Source organism: Podarcis melisellensis, assembly GCF_964234715.1.
Source record: "Podarcis melisellensis genome assembly, chromosome: 12".
NCBI lineage: Eukaryota > Metazoa > Chordata > Lepidosauria > Squamata > Lacertidae > Podarcis > Podarcis melisellensis.
Genome location: NC_138544.1, coordinates 24,525,520 through 24,545,019, shown reverse-complemented (window position 1 = coordinate 24,545,019; position 19,500 = coordinate 24,525,520). Strand labels below are relative to the sequence as shown.

Genomic DNA, 19,500 nt, shown 5'->3' with positions numbered 1-19,500 from the left:
CATCTCTGCCAAAGTCGCTTATTGTGGTTTGCCTGGATTTGACGGATAAAATTTTAAAAAGGAGAGGTTAGATAAAAATGGGGAGGAGGGACAACGCCCCCCACCCACTGTAACCTGCGCCTTTCAAATATTATTTCTTCCCGTCCGAATCAACGGGGCAGCGTTAAGAAGGAGCCAGGCAACGACAGGCGAGCTCTTCACTGTACAAATAAACTTAAGCAACTTGTGCACGAAACTTACCTTAACTTGCAATGAGCCATTTTTTCAGAGAGTATTTGAGAACTTGGGGGAATGGATACTTCTGTACCTAAACCTGACAATTTGAATGGCCAGGAGGCGCACGTAGCCTGCAAAAGAGTCAAATGAAGTCCATCGTCAGTGTGATTATATGTTATGTGGTATATAATGTTGGATGACAACTCCCCAAAACCATAAAACTTACTTTAATGGCACCACGTGACTTTTTATAGCCAGTGAGCCTATCTGTCTGTGCTATGGATGATTTTACGATCTAATTCATAGACAAAACCCTATTCATTTGGCACCCAAATGTCATATAGCCGGAACTGGGGCTTATAAAGTTTACTGTTTTATAACTTTTAAGGGAAGGCATCAATGTAAAGCCGTCTGTAAATGTGCAAAGCTTTAGTTGCGCTTAGAAGCTCGGGAGAGTTAACCATTCAAGCCCTGGTGAGGGTAAGTAACGTTACATTTCCTAGCAAAAAAAGAGTAGCTGTAGCGAAAATAAATAAATAAATAAATAACTGTTATGTCGAAGGGTGGAATTTATCCCCACCCGCGCAACAACAGCCACAAAACCCTTCCCCAATACCTTTTTTTAAGAGTGCAGAATAAGAAGGTGGGTGTATCTGGTTTATTTAAATACTTTTTCCCCCCCATGTTGGACTGGTGCTCACAGATGCAAGACCTTTCTGGCAGGTCTAGCTTTCTTTAACTTATGAGGATGAACCGATGGAGACAGAATAAAGCAGGTTCTGGAGATGATAATGTTGTTGAAGAAAGGACAGTCGTCTTCTTCGTCTTTTTTTCCTCCCCAGCCAAGAAAGAGCAGAAGTTTGGGGCATTCCTTCTCCCTCCCACCCCACTTTCCAAGACAAGGAGTTGGCTGAGGGTCTGTTATTGTGAGCCCTCCATCCAAAGAGTAACTTTACAATTCCAAGGGATCTGGGGCAATCGTGTCTGCATCTACTTTGAATTTGGGTTAGGTCTTTCTCCAACTTTGCTCTAGTTAGAGTGATGAAGCTAAGGACATCTCCGTTGGGGTAGAAACCAAACTACCCGCAGAAGTAAAAACAAAAACCGGGGGTTCGATGGGGAAGAAAGAAAAGGGGAAAACCCTTACAATAGAAAGTTTATTTTTTTTCCAGTCAGTTATTAAAAAAAAACAGTTTCTTTTCAAAAGCCGATCACATTATTGTTGTTGTTGTTGCTGCTATTATTATTATTATTATTATTTGCTCAAACAGCCAGACTTTGACTCTATGTGTAACTTTGTTCACCAAAAGAAAGGAGGGAAGCTATAAGAGAGAAGAGGGGGTGGGAAATACGTTACTGAAGCTGCGCTTAATAAAAAAGCCACTTCTAAGACTTCGTGCAAAGAGAGTCATATACAAAGGCACAGGCAAAGGACATACTGTCTGGAATCACAGTTTTCGTCACAGATTCACTATTCACTACACGTTAGGACACGTTCCGTTTTTGTATTTCGTCATATTCACCTCTACAACAGCCATTAATGGACACAGGGAAATAAGATAGGTCGTTTCTGATCGGAAATCTCGGCCACAGCTTGGAGCTATACAGACACTGACACGTTTTGAACACACATGCACAGCAAAGCACAGCGAGTGCAACACACACAGAGAGAGAACATTGGGAGTCAAACAGGACTTGTAGGGGAGCCAGAAGGGAAGGACTTGAGGGGGAAGCGAACGAGGGACCAAATCGCCCTCCTTTACTTTTGTGTTTGTCTAGGGTGTCTTTCCCCCCCCCCTCGGTTCCCCCCTCCCACTTTACAGTTACTTCAAGTAACACCACTCGCTTCATATAAATAAGTTAAAACATCTACATTGCCCCCCCCCCCCTTCAAGACAAAAGCCATTCAAGACATAAAATGCACGGGAAGCAGATCTACTCGTAACACGCGCTAGAGAGAGAGAGAGGAAGAGAGAGACGCGGGCGGGGGCGGGGTGGGGGCTCAATTAAAACAGGCTCAGGATGAAATGATGGGCGAGGGAATCTTCAGCCTCCCAGAGAAGTTGGAGCAAGTCAATGTGGTCTACAGAACGAGGGGCAGAAGGAGAGCGAGAGCGGGAAGAGGCTACTGACATTCCACGCAGGGTCAGCTCAATTATAATACTGCTCAGTTACTCGGGTTTTTTTGTTTTGTTTTCTTCCGGGGAAGGAAGAAGGAGAAGGAGCAGCAGCAGCAGCTTCAGGGCCGGGGGGTTTTCCTCTTAAGGGCGGAAGGCTCCTCCCGCCGCTGCCATGCTCATACTCTTCAGCTTGTTATCCTTTTTCCATTTCATCCGCCTGTTTTGGAACCAGATCTTGATCTGTCTCTCTGAGAGGCAAAGAGCGTGCGCTATTTCAATCCTCCGCCTGCGGGTCAGGTATCTATTGAAGTGAAACTCTTTCTCCAGCTCCAGGGTCTGGTAGCGGGTGTAAGCAGTCCGAGCCCTTTTCCCTTCGGGACCCCCTATGTTGTCTGCAACAAAAAATAGAAAGGGGAGGACACGGTTTAGACCTTTGGCAAGAGGAGACGTCCCACCGCCGCCACCCCGGATCCTTCCTCTCCAATCTTCCTCTCCCTGATTTCCTTCTCTGTTTGGTATAGGCGTTAAGTTGGGAGAAAATGATCAACAAGTAGCTCTTACTCCTCTCTCTCTCTCTCTCTCTCCACCCGCATCTATCTCTTCTCCCCTTCTCTCAAATAATATCCCGGGCTCTGAATTTGAGTGGCCTCCCCTTTGCCTCTTCTGAGGAATTTTATTTAATCTGGGGAGGACAGGATGGCAGCTCCCTTCTGCACCCCGATCCTTAACGTATTACTACTCGCAAGTAAAAGAAAACAAAACCATTTGGCTTCATGAGAACTTGCTTCCTCCTGACAGTATGCTTAGGGTCGTGGGGAAGTTGTTACTAGAGTGAGTTTTACACAAACATAAACACCCAAACCAAGCGCCCTCTGAAGTTCTGGTCCCACTCCTGATCTGAACGCACTTTATCTGGGAGTCACTGGGAAGAATTTCCAAGTGCACTCTGGACTGCAGGACTAACCCCCCCCAATTGCCCCCCTCCAACCTCCTCTCTTAAGTTTTCCCTCGACTTCCTTCCCTCCCAGAAAAAAATATTTTTCCCCACACCCTCTCTCTCTCTCTCTCTCTCTCTCTCTCTCTCTCTCTCTCTCTCACACACACACACACACACACACACACCACACACATTATTTACTCAACTTCTTTTTTGATATAATTAGTAACGGTGTTTTTCACTGGACGGTCCTCGTCATAAATTACAAGGACTGACACGCACTATTCAAGATCCCTCTCTCTCTCACACACACACACACGCTTTCCCTCTCTCTTTCTCTCCCCTCCCCCCAAATTTCAATTACACCTCACAGTCCGGGAGACTTAGAAGAGTTATTAAAGAGAGCTTGGCTCACCCTACCCCGATTTCCAAAGTCCCACTTGCCTTTTCCAGGAGGGACCGGGGTTTTTTTTTTGGAGGGGGGGGTTTCCTCCGCATAGACCAGACGATCAGACAAGCAGGCAGAGGAACACAGAGAGCAAGAGAAAGCACATTTCTTGCCCACCACGTTTTCTATTTTGCAAACGATCTACCTTCTCTCTCCCTCGACACACACTCCCCCCCCTCCCCACCCCTCTCTCATACATAGATATTGCAATCCGGGCATGCTTTTTACCATGGCTTATGTGCAGTTTTCTCATCCAGGGGTAGATCTGGGGCTGGGGCGGCTGTGGAGCTGTGCTTTGGTCGTTCTGCTGGGGATTCGCCTGCTCGCTGCTGGCCGGGGCGTCCTCCTCGGTGCCTGGCGACGTGCTGAGCCCTTCTCTGCCTAGGTGGTGGGGGTTGTTGCCCGTGCTGCTGGCGCTGCTGCTGGCGCTCGTGCTGCTGCTGCTGGCGCCGCTGCTGGAAGTGGACGAAGTGCTGCTCGAGTTGGCCGTGGAGTTTTTCACGCTGCCGCCGTGATGAGCATCGCCGCTGACAGGCGAGGTGGCCGCCACGGCAGCGGCGCAGGGCAGAGGGTCAGGCGGAGGCGAGTGAGTGGCCCCCGTGGCCCCCGTGGCCGCCGCCCGGCTGGCGTACCTGGCCTCGGGGGCAGCGCTGGCGGGGTAGCTGCTGCGAGCCCTCTCCGAGGGGCCGCCTGCCCCAAAGTGGCTGGAAGCCGAGCGGCCGACGCTGAGGTCCATGCCATTGTAGCCGTAGCCTCCGCCGCCTCCGCCGCCGCCGCCGCCGTACCTGCCGGAATGCATGCTGGCGGAGTCCCTGAATTGCTCGCTCACGGCACTGGGATCTCCATAATTATGTAACGGGTAGTCCGGGCCATTTGGATAGCGACCGCAAAATGAGTTTACAAAATAAGAGCTCATTTGTTTTTTTTGTTGATGATGATTTTTTTGGTTGTTGTTGTTGGTTGGGATTTTTTTGTTGCTTTTTTTTTTTGATCGGGGGGCTTGATTTGTGGCTCTTTGCTTCGTTTTTTGGTGCGTCTATAGCACCCTAGCACAATTTATGATGAATTATGGAAATGACTGGGACATGTACTTGGTTCCCTCCTACGTAGGCACCCAAATATGGGGTACGGCTTCATATCACGTGCTTTTGTTGTCCAGTCGTAAATCCTGCCTGATGACCTCTAGAGGTAAACTCGTGCACTAAATGGGGGAGTTTGGGTGGATGCTGGAAGGGCTGGGGCGCGCGCGCCGGCGCGCGCACCCGGCCGCCAGCTCGCGACTGTCAGTCGGCCTCGTGCGCCACCCTCTGGAGGAAAGCGGGATCTTCACCTCCGCAACAACACCCCCCCCCCGCCCCAGCCAGGGGCTTACTCGCAAGTCTGGGGTCGAATCGAGGTTACAGCCCATTATAGCAAAATTATGGCATCTCTCACACAGTTCCATTAGTATGGACCAATTTTTAAGGGCTATCGGGTCCAGATCAGAAAACCAGCAAGAATTCAGAAGCATAGGGGAGAAATAATATATTCAATCTTTCCTTTTCAGTAAGATTCCTTTTAATCTTGCACATTCCTTTATTATTTTCTAACATCCCCCATTCTGCTAGAGATTCTTTACAAAGAAAAGCTATATAAATAGAGAGAGCCATATATATATTGAGATTTCTTTTGCAGGAGGAAGGGAAAAGACTAATGATTATTGAAGCCAATTAGAGGAAAGCAATAAACCCCAACATTCTAGCAACAATTACTATGGTGTCCTTTTTTCTCAGGCGCTTGAAAAACCAGGATAAAAGGGGTGGCGGGGGATCGATCGCTGTGTATTTTTAAAGATCAGTGCCGATTTCAAAATTTCCTACAGCTGAGCTGTTCTCTAAGCCTCTTTTTAACAGCCTGGATCTAAAAGCAAGCAAACCCCAGTATCATTTTATGACACCATGGCATATTCTCTGCCTCCCCCACCCAATTTCACAACAACATATATATATATATATATATAATGGTAGTGATCTTTTGAGGGGTAGGTTTTCACTATTTCACTTTTATTAGTATTCAGAGTCATTTCCCAAAAAGTACACTTTTCATAGTATCGAAAAAGACCTTTGCATTTCCACATATACACAGAGGACGCCAAACACACTTAATCGCATATATAAAGACACATTTTCACTGTCACTGTTATTTAAAGCAAACCGTGCTTGCGCCGGATCCTTCTTCCACACATTCTCAATGAAAGCATAGAATAGTAGCTACATTTCGACTTTGCTTCCATCACCATCATAATTTACTGTCGTTGTTTAGAAATTTAACCAAATGTGATGGGGGGTCTTGGGGGAAACAGCCACGATTCAGTATTCTGCCTGCTACTTCAACAGTACTCAGAAATCAAAGTTACCCTCGATAGTCAAGTTGTGTTTATGAGCGTGCATATACGTGTGTGTACACACACACACACACACACACATTCCTCTAATTCGAACTCTACCCATCTCTGCCTGCCTGGAGATACTTCTCCCTTCACGTGTTGTGCTTTTAATTACAGTATTTTGAGCTTTGTGGGTTTTTTTTTTTAATGCAGGCTTTTGCTAATTAAAACAAAACAGTACGCAAATATGTGGCCATTTTGAAACACCCATAGCGGTTCATCAACACTTCAAGGCTGTATTTAAAACAACAACAACAGAAAAACGTTTAATCTCATTATTGAAATTTCCCCTTTCCCTATTTTTTTTGGTGGGGTGGGATCCTAACTATATATTTCAATCATATGTACTGTACAAGGAAACACGCTTTTCCTAATATGTACTGTAATATTTCGGTGACATAAAGTCGCCATAGTGGCAACTTTAATCATGGAGTCTTTTTATTTTTTTTGTTTCGTATTTTTTAAAAAAATCCGAATGAATAGGCTCAGGTCTGAGGTGAAAAGGAGACGAACAATGGCACCAATCTATCCCGAGTTAGCAGCAAAGACATAAATAAGACGCCTGTACATCTCTGGCCGTCCTAGAATATGGAGGTTTCCCTCTGAGCAAGCGACCGCCGCTCCCCCTTTTTTGTCCACCAATTTCCAGTCTTTCATATTAACACCGATGCTCCACTTCAAAGTTTGTTTGGTGTGGGTTTTTTTTTTTTTTTAAAAAAAAAGAATCTTGATACCATCTGAAGCACATCCTAGCCTACACTTTGGAGACCTGGTTATGTACACCACTCCCTTCCATGTCCATTTATCCTACCGATCCAGAAATTCACAGTTAATTGCAAATATATATAGATATATATAAATAGGTATATATTTTAATCAAGCCTTTGAAAGTCGTCAGAACCATTACAATACGAATTATATCTATATATATATATATTCCTGGAGGAACATAAGAGGGGAGGGGTAAGGGGAGATGTAAAGAGCAACTAATGAAAGGGTATGGTGGCGACTCCACACACACACACCCGCCTCCTTGTAAGCATTGTTTTACTCCCCTGACTTTTCCTCTGTTTCTTCTCCCGGCTGGGTGGAATTGATGAGTTTGCTTTCTTTTTTCCATTTCATCCTCCTGTTTTGAAACCAGATTTTAATCTGCCGCTCAGTGAGGCAGAGAGCGTTCGCTATCTCAATCCGTCGCCTCCTGGTTAAATATCTGTTATAGTGAAATTCCTTCTCTAACTCTAAGGTCTGGTATCGGGTGTAGGTCTGCCTGCCCCGTCTGCCGTGCGTTCCGTATACTGCACCTATGGAAGGAAAGACAAGATGGTCTCAGTTGAAGAGGCCTTCGTGCTTTCTGTTAACAATGGAGGAAAACTGCTTCGAGCTGCGCTGGTGTGTGTGTTTTCTCCCCCCTTTCTCTCCCACCCCCAGCCCATATCCTTGCATAGGAAGATATAAGGAGATGCGTGGGGAAAGTTCAGTCCCTTCCTCAACGTTTCCCGGGTTAAATATCTCCCAGGGATATCTAGTTGGTAGCAGAACTTTGGGAAGCAAATGTTCTTCGTATTGACGTCCGGGCTAAAATTCCGCGCTCAACACGCAGAAAATACCCTCATATGGCACGCAAACGGGCACATATGCGCACGCTGTGACTGGCTCTGTGTGGGGTGTGTAACATTTCTATCTCGCTGTGGCGTCGGCAAAAACTCAGGCTGTAATCCTATACCCATCTACCTGGGAGTAAATCCAATTGAACTCAACAGAACCTACTTATAAGTGAACATGCCTAAGATCACGCCGATAGGGTACCTGGGCAGGATCCGGACAAAGTTAAGCAGTTCCATTGGTTTTCAGAGGCATACTCGAGCAGGCGCACGTCCTTAACTCTGCTCTATTTAAAATAAGTGCGACCTGAAAGTGCTTAATTTTGTCTGGAGCACGACCTTTCATAATAATTAAAGCAACAGATACCAGTTCCTGAGCTCATTTATTTGCAAGGCCCTTGATTTCAGTAAAGCCTACTTCCAAGCAAGTGCTCTTAGGATGGCAGCCTAGAAACGAAGTATAATTACAAAGAAATAAATCCTAATATGCATTCTTAAAGCAACAAGCCTCCACCTCATATTTACTGCAGCGTGGTGCCCCCAAAAGAAAGAAACTCACAACGGAGAAGGTAAACTTATATAGGAAGAACCTGAATAAAAATGCCTCGTGGAGTTTAAATTTTGCATGGCTTTTCTCTTTTCCTTTAAGAGGGACAAAGGATGAAATTCTGATCCATTGAAATCAATGGGAATTTGGCCATTGATCAAGTTTCCTCTCTCCCCACCTCCTCCGCCCCCAGTAGATGATTTGTGTGCGTGCACATATTACTGGAAAACGTGCATTCAGTAGCTAATACTTACACACTAATGAGTGGGTGAAGGGAGGGGGAAGAGAGGATCTGTCTTGCAAATATATTGAGCAGTCAATACAGAGGGCATATTCCTCCGCACCAGTCTCTGGCTCTCATGGAAGCGGGCTTCTTTTAATCATGAATATTTCGTACTAGTAGCAGCAGTAACCACCACCCGAGCCTACAACGAGCACCAGATCTTAGTACTTTATACCGAACTGGCTCTCAGGTATGATTGTTTGGGCATTGCAACCTTTATCTGCTGACTCAGACTTTAGGCGACCTTTCCTTTAAAATAAATAAATGCATACTTCTTCAAAGTAGCCCCGCCACCCCACCCCACCTCCCCCCGCCCAGCAAAGTGTCAGTATAGAGAAGAACCTGGAGAGGAATCTCAGTCTACCCATTTGCTTGCAGGTGACACTGGTCTTCATAGGTCCAGCTTCCCACCCCCCACCCCCTGCAAAAAACCCCCTCTCATATTCCTCCATCCTCCCCCAAAGCCCTTCATCTCTCTCCCCCCTCACCTTCACTTTCACCCTCTCTCGCCCGCCCGCCCCCCCCCCCTTGAGTCTTGCTTGCATCCCTGTGACTTACCAGCGCACGAGTTCATCCTTTGCATCCAAGGATAAACAGGGCTGCTGTACTTCCGGTCGCTTCCTTCCTCGTTTAGGATTTTGGCCGGCCCGCTCTCGGTCTTGTACTGCTGGTCAGAAGCAAAGCAGGGCAGATAGTCCCCAGGGTGGCCGGCCCTTTGCTTGCCACTGCCGGAGGGCGAGGAGGCGCCGCCCAAGTCCTTGTCTGGATAGAAGCAGGAGGCTCCATAGTCATAGGATGCCCGGTTGCAGGCGATGACCGTGTTGGTGGACTGTTGATAGAAGCAAGGTGAGGAGTAGGTCTTGTCCTGCAGGCTGCCGGCCCCATAAGAGGCTGGGAAGTGCCTCAGAGCCTCGTACCCAGCTGGGTAGATGGGGATCTGCCCGAGGAACGACTCCTGCCCATTAGGCAGGCTCCCCGGGAAAGTGGGATTCACAAAATAGGAACTCATTGACGCTCCCCAGATCCCGGACCGTGATTTGTTGTGTATTAGTACATCTGGCTATAACTATTAGTAGTCATCGAAGTGGTTTGTTTCTGGATGGCCGAGCGCCAAAAGCGACAGCAGCAAATAGCACCAGCTGATGGCTGGGCGACCAATGAGAGAGCGGCGGAGGGCCCTTCTCCCCTGGGACCCGCCGCCACCGAACCAGCAAAGTTACAAACAACACCCCCCAGCCGCCGTATCTCAGCCGCCGCCGGAGCCCGGCAGATGGATGGCAACTTGGAAACAGCGGCTATCGTCCGCTGTGCCAAAAAGCTGGAGGCGTGGGGACGGCTAGAGAGGAATTGCGTGTGTGTGTGTGTGTTGTTGTATAGATAAATAAATCAAGGTGATTGTAGACACCCAGAGCACAACCCCGCTGGCATCTGTAAGCAAAAGAGGCACCTCTGCAAAGTTAGGGTGTCTAGACTGAAGGCGTTATGAAGCAGCACCCAGGAAACTCCCCCTTGCCCCCTCTCCATTGATTCTCCCGCCAGGACCCTTCAGCCTCCCCCCTCCCCGGAAGATGAAAGCAAGGCAGCCGGTTGGTTGATTTATGTGGTATCTAAGAATTTTTTAAATATAATAGGAAAATGTCAAACAAGTTCGAAAACGGGAACTTTTGCTCACTGACCTGATTAAAAAGAAACCACCTCAATTAAAAGCTTCAGTTATTTTCACATATTCCTAGTCCGGGGCGGGGCGGGGAGAATAAGCTTAGTCATACAAGGCTTCCCAAAAGGTTTCGATTCAGGTAATAATAATAATTAATAATAATAATAATAATAGCCTAGTTTTATTTGGTTAGTAAGAAAACACGCGGACGCAGATACGTCTCTCTGCAATAATTCTTCTTCTTTGAGCCTCTTGGTAGCTGAGGAAAAGAATCTCGCCTGTTAAGCTTGACCCAGACAATTTTAATAGTAATTCGGAAAGCAGGAAAGAAGTGAGGATGTCTCGACGTGGTTGTTATTGTGTGTTGGCAGTGGGTGGTGCGTTTTTTTTTGTTTTGTTATTGTTTTTGGCAAAGGAATCCTCTCGAAAGTAGCTGAGGATACGACATCAGAAGCTTTGAAAAGGCTGAATCATTCCGGCAAGGACAGGCTTGTTTTTCTTGTTGACATTTTTTAACTCGTCAAGGAATATATCCGCAGCTTTAGTCCTTGTTTTTGTCTCAGTCTGGCAGGCAGAGGGGAAACCCGTCATGGCGAACTCTGTCTGCACAAATGCCCTTTATAGCCAGTACTTTGGGTGGTGGGGCTGCCCCTCTTCATATTTATATTTAACCTGTCTGCTGTGGACTCCCCCAGACATCACCTAGCAAGCAGCACACTAATCCCTCCCCCACAAACGTAGTGGAAATTTTAGGGTAATGAAAAGAAGGGTACGCCTAGGCCTAAGGTAGCAAAAGTGGTAATGCTAACATCTGAGAGATCCACGCTTTTAATACATCTGGTTCATTTCTAAGCACGTTTACTCAGAAGTAAGTCCCCCCCCCCCTTGAGCCCATTAGGACTTTGGTCCCAAGTAAAGTGTCTTTAGGGCAGAGGCCCACAAAATGTTTTCTGTGCCAATTGCCTGGGTAGCGATTTACACTTCCCTCCACAGACTCGGGTTTTTGAATGGGCGCTTTAAAAAACTATCCCTCAATTGGCTTGAAAGCCGTGAGCTTTGTCCCAGTTGCAATCTGGTTTCTTTCATTTCCGGAGTCCCATTACGGGATCTATAAAACAGCAGTAAGTTAAAACGTCTCCCCACCGTGTGCATTGTTTGCACCCCTCATCGGGGTTTCACAGGCAACTCTCGATTACCTCCAATAATGGCGAGTGCTTTCAAAGGACTTCCCCAATCTTTCCGCTAAAAGGTTACCTATAAATGCAATCGATAGTATAGGTGGGAGAGCTCAGAAGCAGAGAAACAGGAAGCTGACCATTCGCCGAGTACAACAAAAATGAGTCAATCACGTTTCAAACATTTTTACAGTGCAGATATATAACGTCAGGATGCACAAGGCACTCGAAAGTGGGGAAACTTCATACGGTTGAAGGACAGGTAAAACATTTCTTTACTCTCTATTAATATTTTCTGGAAGTTGTGCTAAGATTTCCCTTCCCATCAGTTTTAATGAACCAAAATGCCACTCTCAAATCATCCTGCAAAGACCAGCAGCCAGGAAAAATATAAACTGTAGGGCAGTGTCTGTAAATTCAGCGCAATATAACGAAGGAATCTCCCTCATTTTTCTTTTACTCACCAAGAACCAAATAAAGCAGAATTTAAAGTAGAAAAGTGCATGCAACGCTCACCAGGTCTCTTAACGAGGTTATTTAGCAATATGCAATGTAATAATAATAATAATGTCATGGTTGCAGTCCAATGTACAAATATATATATATATAAAGATCTGCTAGTAGAAAAGTCCCCCCTCCCCAACTAGAGGTTCGGAGACCCACATCTGCTAAGCAGAAGCCTTGCCATAGACTGCAGCTTCTCAAATGAACCCAGACAAGCTCCCGGAGACACATTCCTAACCCAAGCAAGGTAAACAGCTGGAGTGGCCCCGTTTAAAAGAAAACATGCAAAACTCCAAAACTTTTTTTAAAAATATATATATAGCAGTACCCATCGATTTAAAATGTGTGACTACCCGTTTAACAGTGCGAGGGTTTCCCCCATCCACCCCCTTTCCTCTCGGGCTTTCATTCAATCGAAGCCATAAGTCAAACAAAGTTAGAATACAGGTGCGGGAGGCAGTTACCCTCTTAAGCTTAAAAGCTCCGTTTCCCTAAGGTATAAATCCACTTGCAAATCCTTCTTAGGTTCAGAGATGTAACAGAAAGCAACATTTAGCTCACAGCCGCTAATCCAAACAGTTCTCGCAATCCCAGCTATTGTTTAGACTGGACGTGTTAGTAGCCCTTCCTGGTCCTTCCAATTCACCACGCCAAAACATTCAGTTCAACAACAATATCTTTCCGGGGTGTCCCCTTCAAATCCCGTCTGCCACGTAAATTTTTTAAGCTCTCGCGGAAAAAGAATCCTTAAAGCGATACGGCTTGAGGTGGGCAACTGAAGGCCGATTTTTACAAATAGAGTTTTCCAATGGAGAACCACCCGCTACGTTCTGCGGGTGTGTGTGTTTGTGTGTTTGGATGTGTGTGTGTGTGTGTGTGTGTGATACTGGCGGTTGCCCCAGCTCACTCTGCGTCCAGTACCACCTTCAACCACACAGTGGCAGCACTGAGTACAATCCACTTGGCGATAAATAATCCGACATTCACTGCGGTTGCAGTCAGCCAGACACTGCGATGCAATGCACACGTAATTCTTTATCAGCTCGGAGAAGTGGGGGGGGGGGGGACACCCATCGTTCTGAACACATAAGATAATTGCTTCTAATCTTTAACCACTGAAATGAATATTTGAAGATATGCACTCCGAAATATCTTCCTCCCAGAAAACCATTTTAAGGAGACGACACAAAATGGGCGCATAACACAAAATTACATACCCTTACGAAAATATTGCTTCTTCACCACATCCCTCCACCTACACCAATTTTGAGGATAATTTTCTATTATTTCATTAACCTGTTTTTCTCTCACATCCACACAAACACTCCCCCCGTCTCCACCAAACAAAAAGCCGCATTTTGTGATTCTGAAGTAAGCTTCCTTATTGCATTTAATCCTTAGTTATCATTAAGGGACAAGCTGCATTTCGGGACTTTAAAAAGCTCCTAATCTTATCCAGGCGCCATGCGATATACGTGACTACCATGCTATTGTACGCACTTCTTCATCGGAAGATGGAGCAATCCATTGCATGCGTAATCTAACCTCTGACGTTACCGGAATTAATTTCCACCTAACATCTAAAATGAAGCGATAAGTTCCTAAACTCTCTATTTACATCGACAGATCTCATAGCAACAACAACCACGCATTAAACACAAAAAAAGTCAAAACGCACCCGCTTTGCTTAAATTCACATTTTAGAAGCATTCCAGCTCTGCCCTACTATCAACGCAGCATTTAATGAGACGGTTTCTAAAATCTCCCGTAGCTTCAAAAAAATACAGGTTATTCTTAAGCAAATGTAGCTGCAGCCGGTGCTAAAATAGCATATCTACAGGCTCACTAGCAGTTCTGGTCTGTTTTGATTGCACCCGGCACAATCCAGGAAGCTTAGAGAATCAATTGGCACCATCGCACCTTTGGCGGATCAACATTCTATGTCTAATCTGTTTCAGAGAAGGATGCTGATTTTCCAGGTTTGTCTAGTCTAATGTTATAACAGGGGTTGCTCGCTCAAGCTGGTAGTTCTCTGAATTTCTCACCTTTTTAGGTTCTGGCTTGCAGGAGCCCCTGCTACTCTGACAGCTGTCGCCTTGGCTGCACCGGAGACGAATCGCCCTCCTTTTGGTGCCAGAAGAAGCAGGAAATTAGCCAGGTTGTGAGTTGAAAATCTGCCACTCCAGCGCTTTGAATCCAATATGCCACACCTTCCGGCGGAGGAACTGGAAATTGCCATCCAAGACCTGCGTTCTAGGCGACTGCCTGCTCCGAACCTCCATCCACCCGGCTCCCTATTGACTTACAAAGGACAAATGAAAATCGGGGGTGGTGGAGGTGGGGGGGAACTGAAAAGCCAGAGAGATCCGAAGCAGGACAGAGCTGAGCAAAAGAATGCAGCTCTATTCTCGCCAGGGAAATTATAAAAAAGTTCATGTTCACGGTTGCCATCCACATGACCACCGGCAACCAATGGAGGAACGGAACCACTCATAAAGTTGTATTGCAAAGTTGTAAATTTTCATAAACAACAACGGATTTATGGCTCTTTCCTCCTCACTAAGAAAGAGGCAGGACTTAGAGAGGCGCCATTTTACCAGAGAGGCAAGCTCTAGATTTTTTAAAGGACCCACAGTCTGGACAATTTTTGAATTGTATTTTATAATAGGGGGGGATATTAAAACTGTGCCACACGCTTTTAACAGAGCAGCAGGAAATCTGCCCTTATTCACTCACCACTCTTATTTATCTTTCCATATATATATATATATATATATATATATATATATATATATATATATATATATATATATATATATGTATATATATGAGAGATAGCACTCAGTTTTGCTTTAAATGAATAAAAAGGGGGCGGGGAGAAAAATTGCTCGTAGGAGAAATATTTTGGGAATATGCTATGGAAATCTTTGCTGATGGCATTGTCCTTAATTCCGTGTTCTGGGGGCTACCGTGCACCTTACAGACGGCGCCTTAAAGCGCCTTATAGTCATTCCATTCCAGAAATTTCATTGACTTCCTCTCCAAAGTGCGGACTATACCAGCCTATATATACCTCGCGAGAGGCGTTTGAAAAACAAATCCTGAATTAGTTAATTAGGACCTACTTCGAAATCAGATGTATGTTTTCCAAGAACCAGTAGACTCATCTTAAGCAAAATCTCTCTTTTGTATCCCCATTATACTATGGGGAAGGAACTCTGATTGGGATCCACGAGATTTCCGCCCAAGTAATATTTGGGTTGCTTGCTGGCTGGCTAGCAGCCCGCTCGCTCATTCTCATATATAAAGTAGATCACTGTGAGAGCAGATCTTAGTGATTATATTATTAACATTCATTTCCAAGTACCAGGTTGAGAGAGTTATCGTTAGTTGCTTTGTATATACTGGGGACTTTCGCATTTGGATGCGGGTCTGCATGCGTGCCTAGATGTGTATATAAATGTTTATATAGATATGTAACTTTTAATAATAAAAAAGAGAGGATATTTTGTCAACAAGCATTTTTTATTTCTGTGTAACATAAAACACATCGAACGTGGGCGATACACGACAGCACCTCCGAAGAGTATTCACGCAGACGCACACACACACGCACTTCCCGCCCCCTTCAATTTTAACACGAGATACCTCAATGTTCACAGTGGAAAAACACATCGTAACGTACATTTTATGAATAAAGTTTAGCCAAAACTTTCAGGCAGAATTTATTTATACAGAGTTGTCGACGTTGCTTCATGCTACAAAGTTTGCCTCACCAAGTACAGGCTTCCCAGCAGATGACATGGTATATTTATCAATGAGGTCCAAGAAAAATTGAAATGGCTCAAGCCTCCCTCGATCCAATATACAATATTCGTTCATTGTTATGAAAATTAACGCTGCTTCAGACTTAACACATTCTGGCAATAGGGAGAAGGGAATAAGGTGACTGAGAATAGGTATATGTGGCCGGTGCTTAAATTCACATATTTTTTTTCAATTTGTTGCTTTGTGTTTTTTTTTCAGTTGCATCAAGCAGAATGGTAGAAAACTCAAAAGGGAACACTAAATCGGCCATGAACAGAGCCGCACAAAAAGGACGCGATGAAACCGCTTTGTACAAATCCATTGCGATGGTTTAACCTCCATCAAATTCGGCCTAGCGAAGACTTGTGTGACGAAAGCTTACATTGCAGCATATTGTTTCCACTTAATAACAGCCTTAGAATAAATATATTATTATTATTATTATTTAAAAACTTTAAATTATACTCAACAACACCAGGCATCAAATCCTGTGGCGGACTTGGGAAGGCCTCCCATTGCAATTGTTTTCCCTTTTATACCTTATGCGCTACGCTTCAGGTCCTGCGAGGAAGTCCGCTTTAAGTATTGTCATCTTTCCTTTTTGCATTAATAAAATACAGCATAATTTTGTAGATAGGTAGGCGGAGCTAGATAATAGGTAGTTTGGAAAATAGGTAGTACAAATCACTGCAGCTGAGTGTAGTGGTTTAAGTCATTGTTTTCCCCCGCACGGAATTCGAAATTCCCCACCCGCCCCAAATCCTTCTTCAGGTTATTTTAAACAAAGAAACAAGAACAAAAAAATTCAGTAACTGGAAGTACAGCGATCCTCAGCGTAAATTAGGTAGTTTGAGTGTGAGCCTAATGCACTTGTCCTTTAGCGATTGATTGGGACCAGTACAGTCAGGTAGTTTATTTGGAAGTTAAACTATATGGGGCTCCCCCAGCGTTCCCCCCCCCTTTTCTTTTTTCTTATTATGTGCAAGTTACGACACCCCCCTCCCCTCACAGATATCAGGGCGGGGAGAAAAATCTATCCGTCTATCATGTAACAAAAAATAATAATACAACAGGTTTGGACATTCACAGCCAAACTGGTCCGGGTGTTCAAGTGATAATTTTACTCTTAGTTTACACAGAGCTGTGTCTCGGATGCTCTGGGAATGCGGAAGGGCCAGTCGAGGTGAACTCACCTCTCCCCCCATCCCTTATAATTGGAATTGGCGATTGCAAGGGTCTCCTTTTTAAATAGATTTTAATTATTATTTGAAGAGAGCGTTTACAATGTCACGTGCATACAGAAGACGAGCGCTGGGCTCCGGCGAGCGAGAGCCCGGGAGAGGGGGGGGGGAGTTGTCCGTTCATTCCGCTTCCTCTTCCTCTTCTTCCTCCTCCTCTACTTTCTCCACAGAGGCAGTAGCTGATGTGCTGTCGTTGGCCGCCGGGGCTCCGCTGCCTCCGCCGCCGCCGCCTCCAGCTTCTTCTTTATGTTCCTTCTTCCATTTCATGCGCCGGTTTTGAAACCAAATCTTGATCTGCCTCTCAGTCAGGCACAGGGCGTGGGCGATCTCTATCCGCCGCCGCCGGGTCAGATAGCGGTTGAAATGGAATTCTTTCTCCAGCTCCAGAGTTTGGTAACGGGTATAGGTCTGACGCCCTCTCTTCCTATCCGGACCTGAAGAAAGGATTTGGGGAGGCCGGGGAAGAACCACCGAAGTTAGAGGACCAGGAAATAGTTTTACAACAGCTTGCAAACAAATAAAAAACAAAACCCTCCTATTTCCTATTCTCTCTCTCTCTCTCTCTCACACACACACACGAGTCCCACCCCCACCCCAATAAATATATATGTATATATCTGGGAAAGGGACAGCAGCATTTCAAGCCTACTCAGAAGTAAGCTCCATTGAGTCCAGCAAGGCGTAACCTCCTGGCCAGTGGGTAGAAGCTGACCGTCCAATTCTGAGACACGTCTACTCGGAAGCAAATCCCACCGACTTCCTGCACAGTATATTAAAAACTGAAGGCTTAGCTTTCCCTCAAGTGCCCCGGGCAAAGCCGGGAGAGACAGGATGGGTGGAGGAATTCGGGTTTTAACCATGTAGTTTAAATAAATAAACCCAGGCGGGGAAAAGAGGGCGATTGACTGAAAGCAAACTCTCTCCGGTTTTGCCCGCCACATTCCAGACTCTGGCGGAAGTCAAAGCGGTGTCTGGAACTCAGGGCTCGCTTTTGCTCCCAGTTAAAAGAGCAGGTCTTCCTGTCCTCCCGCAAAATTAACTGCAGGTTCGGGTTTGCGTCGCTCCAATAACCCCTTTCTTTATTGACATGCCTACCACTCACCGTCTATATTTCTTGCGGAGGGTGGGTGAGACAAATATTAGGGAATCAAACGTTTTCGCTCACTCCAAGAATAGAAAGATCCATTTCCCCCCTCATATTTTTTTCCCCTCTCTGTCTCTCTGATACGTCCCCCACCCAGTCCGCACCCCCGGCTCTTCTCTCACTCAGCATTACTCCCCCCCCCTCCTTCGCCAGTGCGGGCGTGGAGAAGCGAGGCTCTCCCCCTGCCAGTCTCCGGCCACCTTCGCCATCACCCTTCCCATATTTCCCTAGGGCCCCGACCAAAAATTCAACCCAACGCTCCCATTCCATATCGGGGGGGGGGGGGAGAGAAAGAGAGAGAGAGTTAAATAAATTTACGAGGCTAGAACCCATTAATTGGGCAATAAAAAGTTTTATGAGACTCATTTACATACAATGCCACGGGCTTTCTGCGCAATGGCGCCGCTTGCTCTAATTAAAAGCAGGCAGGCAGGCAGGGCAGGGCAGGCGCGCGCGCGCTCCTTGCGTGGAAGTTGCCCCCGCACCCGCGTGGAAGTTGCCATTCGCCTGCTTGGCAGCGCTTTCAATCCAACGCTTCCCCCCCACTCCCCTCCGCCCGGCCTTCCCCGCCCGCATCTCGGTTTTGTCCCCCCCCCTCCTTCCTTCCTTCCTTCCTCCCCCATACCTGAACATCTCATCCAGGGGTATATCCGGAAATTACTCTCCGCCTGGCTGTGCAGGTTGCTGTCCTCCGCTTTGTCACAGCTGGGTTTGGTTAAGTCATTGCAAAGGACGGGAATGTTCTGATCAAAAGAGGAGCAATGCAGATTGTAGGCATCGGAGCCCAGGCTGTATCCGGAAGAGAACGGGCTTTGATATATGGTGCTGTTCACGTTGTACAAGGCAGGCATGGAGGAGGTGAACGCGCTAGCGCCTGGTCCATAGCCGCTTCTCTGCGAGTTGGTAGCAAAGGAGCAAGACGTGGGCTCCGCATTTTGGAAGAGAGAAGCAGCCCCCGTCGTATATTTGCTAAAAAGAGCGTTCACATAATACGAAGAACTCATAATTTTGACCGGTGATTTGTGGTCCGGTAGGCTTCCGTGTCGGTTTTACGAGGTAGCGTGATATATGATAACATTACACCCCCAGATTTACACCAAACCCCATTTTCTTTTGGACTGAGCTGCCTCCACCACGTGACCAGTCATATGACCCCATCCTCCAATCTCCTCCTGCATCACAGGTGGTATAGATCAGGGTGGCTCACAAGGTCCTATGATGGAAGGGGAAGAGGATCGAGCCGACGCCTGGCCGATTCGAAGGCGAGGGGGAGACTTGGCCGCTCGGGCAGCTCCAACGGGGACTGGGATCCCGGAGCGGCTCCGGATAAAGCCGAGGGAGCGCCGAGATCAGCCCCGAGCCAGAGGGAAGCTAGAATAAAAAACGTCAAGC

General features: G+C 46.3%; 4 protein-coding genes and 1 long non-coding RNA gene across 7 annotated transcripts in view; 1 reads left to right on the top strand and 4 right to left on the bottom strand.

The window, feature by feature from the left end:
• The window catches only part of HOXA3 (homeobox A3), a 52,226-nt gene extending 38,123 nt beyond the window's left edge, over window positions 1-14,103 (bottom strand). The window contains exon 1 of one of the 3 annotated variants that reach the window (XM_081883395.1): window positions 13,962-14,103. The gene's annotated coding sequence lies outside the window, so the exon portion shown is untranslated. Of the gene's footprint in view, window positions 1-240; window positions 348-13,961 lie in introns of those variants that run through there. The other 2 variants (XM_081883400.1, XM_081883394.1) reach the window with 2 other exon arrangements.
• On the top strand, window positions 336-14,107 carry LOC309353849. The gene is made up of 3 exons (XR_014162074.1): window positions 336-2,361; window positions 11,606-11,674; window positions 13,970-14,107. It is a non-coding gene; the product is annotated as an uncharacterized lncRNA (long non-coding RNA).
• HOXA5 (homeobox A5) lies at window positions 1,360-4,898 on the bottom strand. The gene is made up of 2 exons (XM_081883426.1): window positions 3,950-4,898; window positions 1,360-2,728 (listed from the first exon to the last, which is right to left on the bottom strand). Exons 1-2 carry the CDS (start codon window positions 4,635-4,637, stop codon window positions 2,478-2,480), a joined length of 939 nt encoding a protein of 312 aa, XP_081739552.1. The 5' UTR covers window positions 4,638-4,898; the 3' UTR covers window positions 1,360-2,477.
• Window positions 6,866-14,829, bottom strand: HOXA6 (homeobox A6). The gene is given in 4 exon segments (XM_081883455.1): window positions 6,866-7,450; window positions 9,139-9,409; window positions 13,962-13,964; window positions 13,967-14,829. Coding segments are annotated over 4 exon segments (720 nt in total). The 5' UTR covers window positions 14,156-14,829; the 3' UTR covers window positions 6,866-7,193.
• Window positions 14,830-15,422: 593 nt separating this feature from the next.
• HOXA7 (homeobox A7) lies at window positions 15,423-19,336 on the bottom strand. Its single transcript, XM_081883463.1, has 2 exons — window positions 18,734-19,336; window positions 15,423-17,398 (listed from the first exon to the last, which is right to left on the bottom strand). The coding sequence occupies exons 1-2, from the start codon at window positions 19,110-19,112 to the stop codon at window positions 17,085-17,087; spliced, it is 693 nt and encodes a 230-aa protein (XP_081739589.1). The 5' UTR covers window positions 19,113-19,336; the 3' UTR covers window positions 15,423-17,084.
• Between the last annotated feature and the right edge of the window lie 164 nt (window positions 19,337-19,500).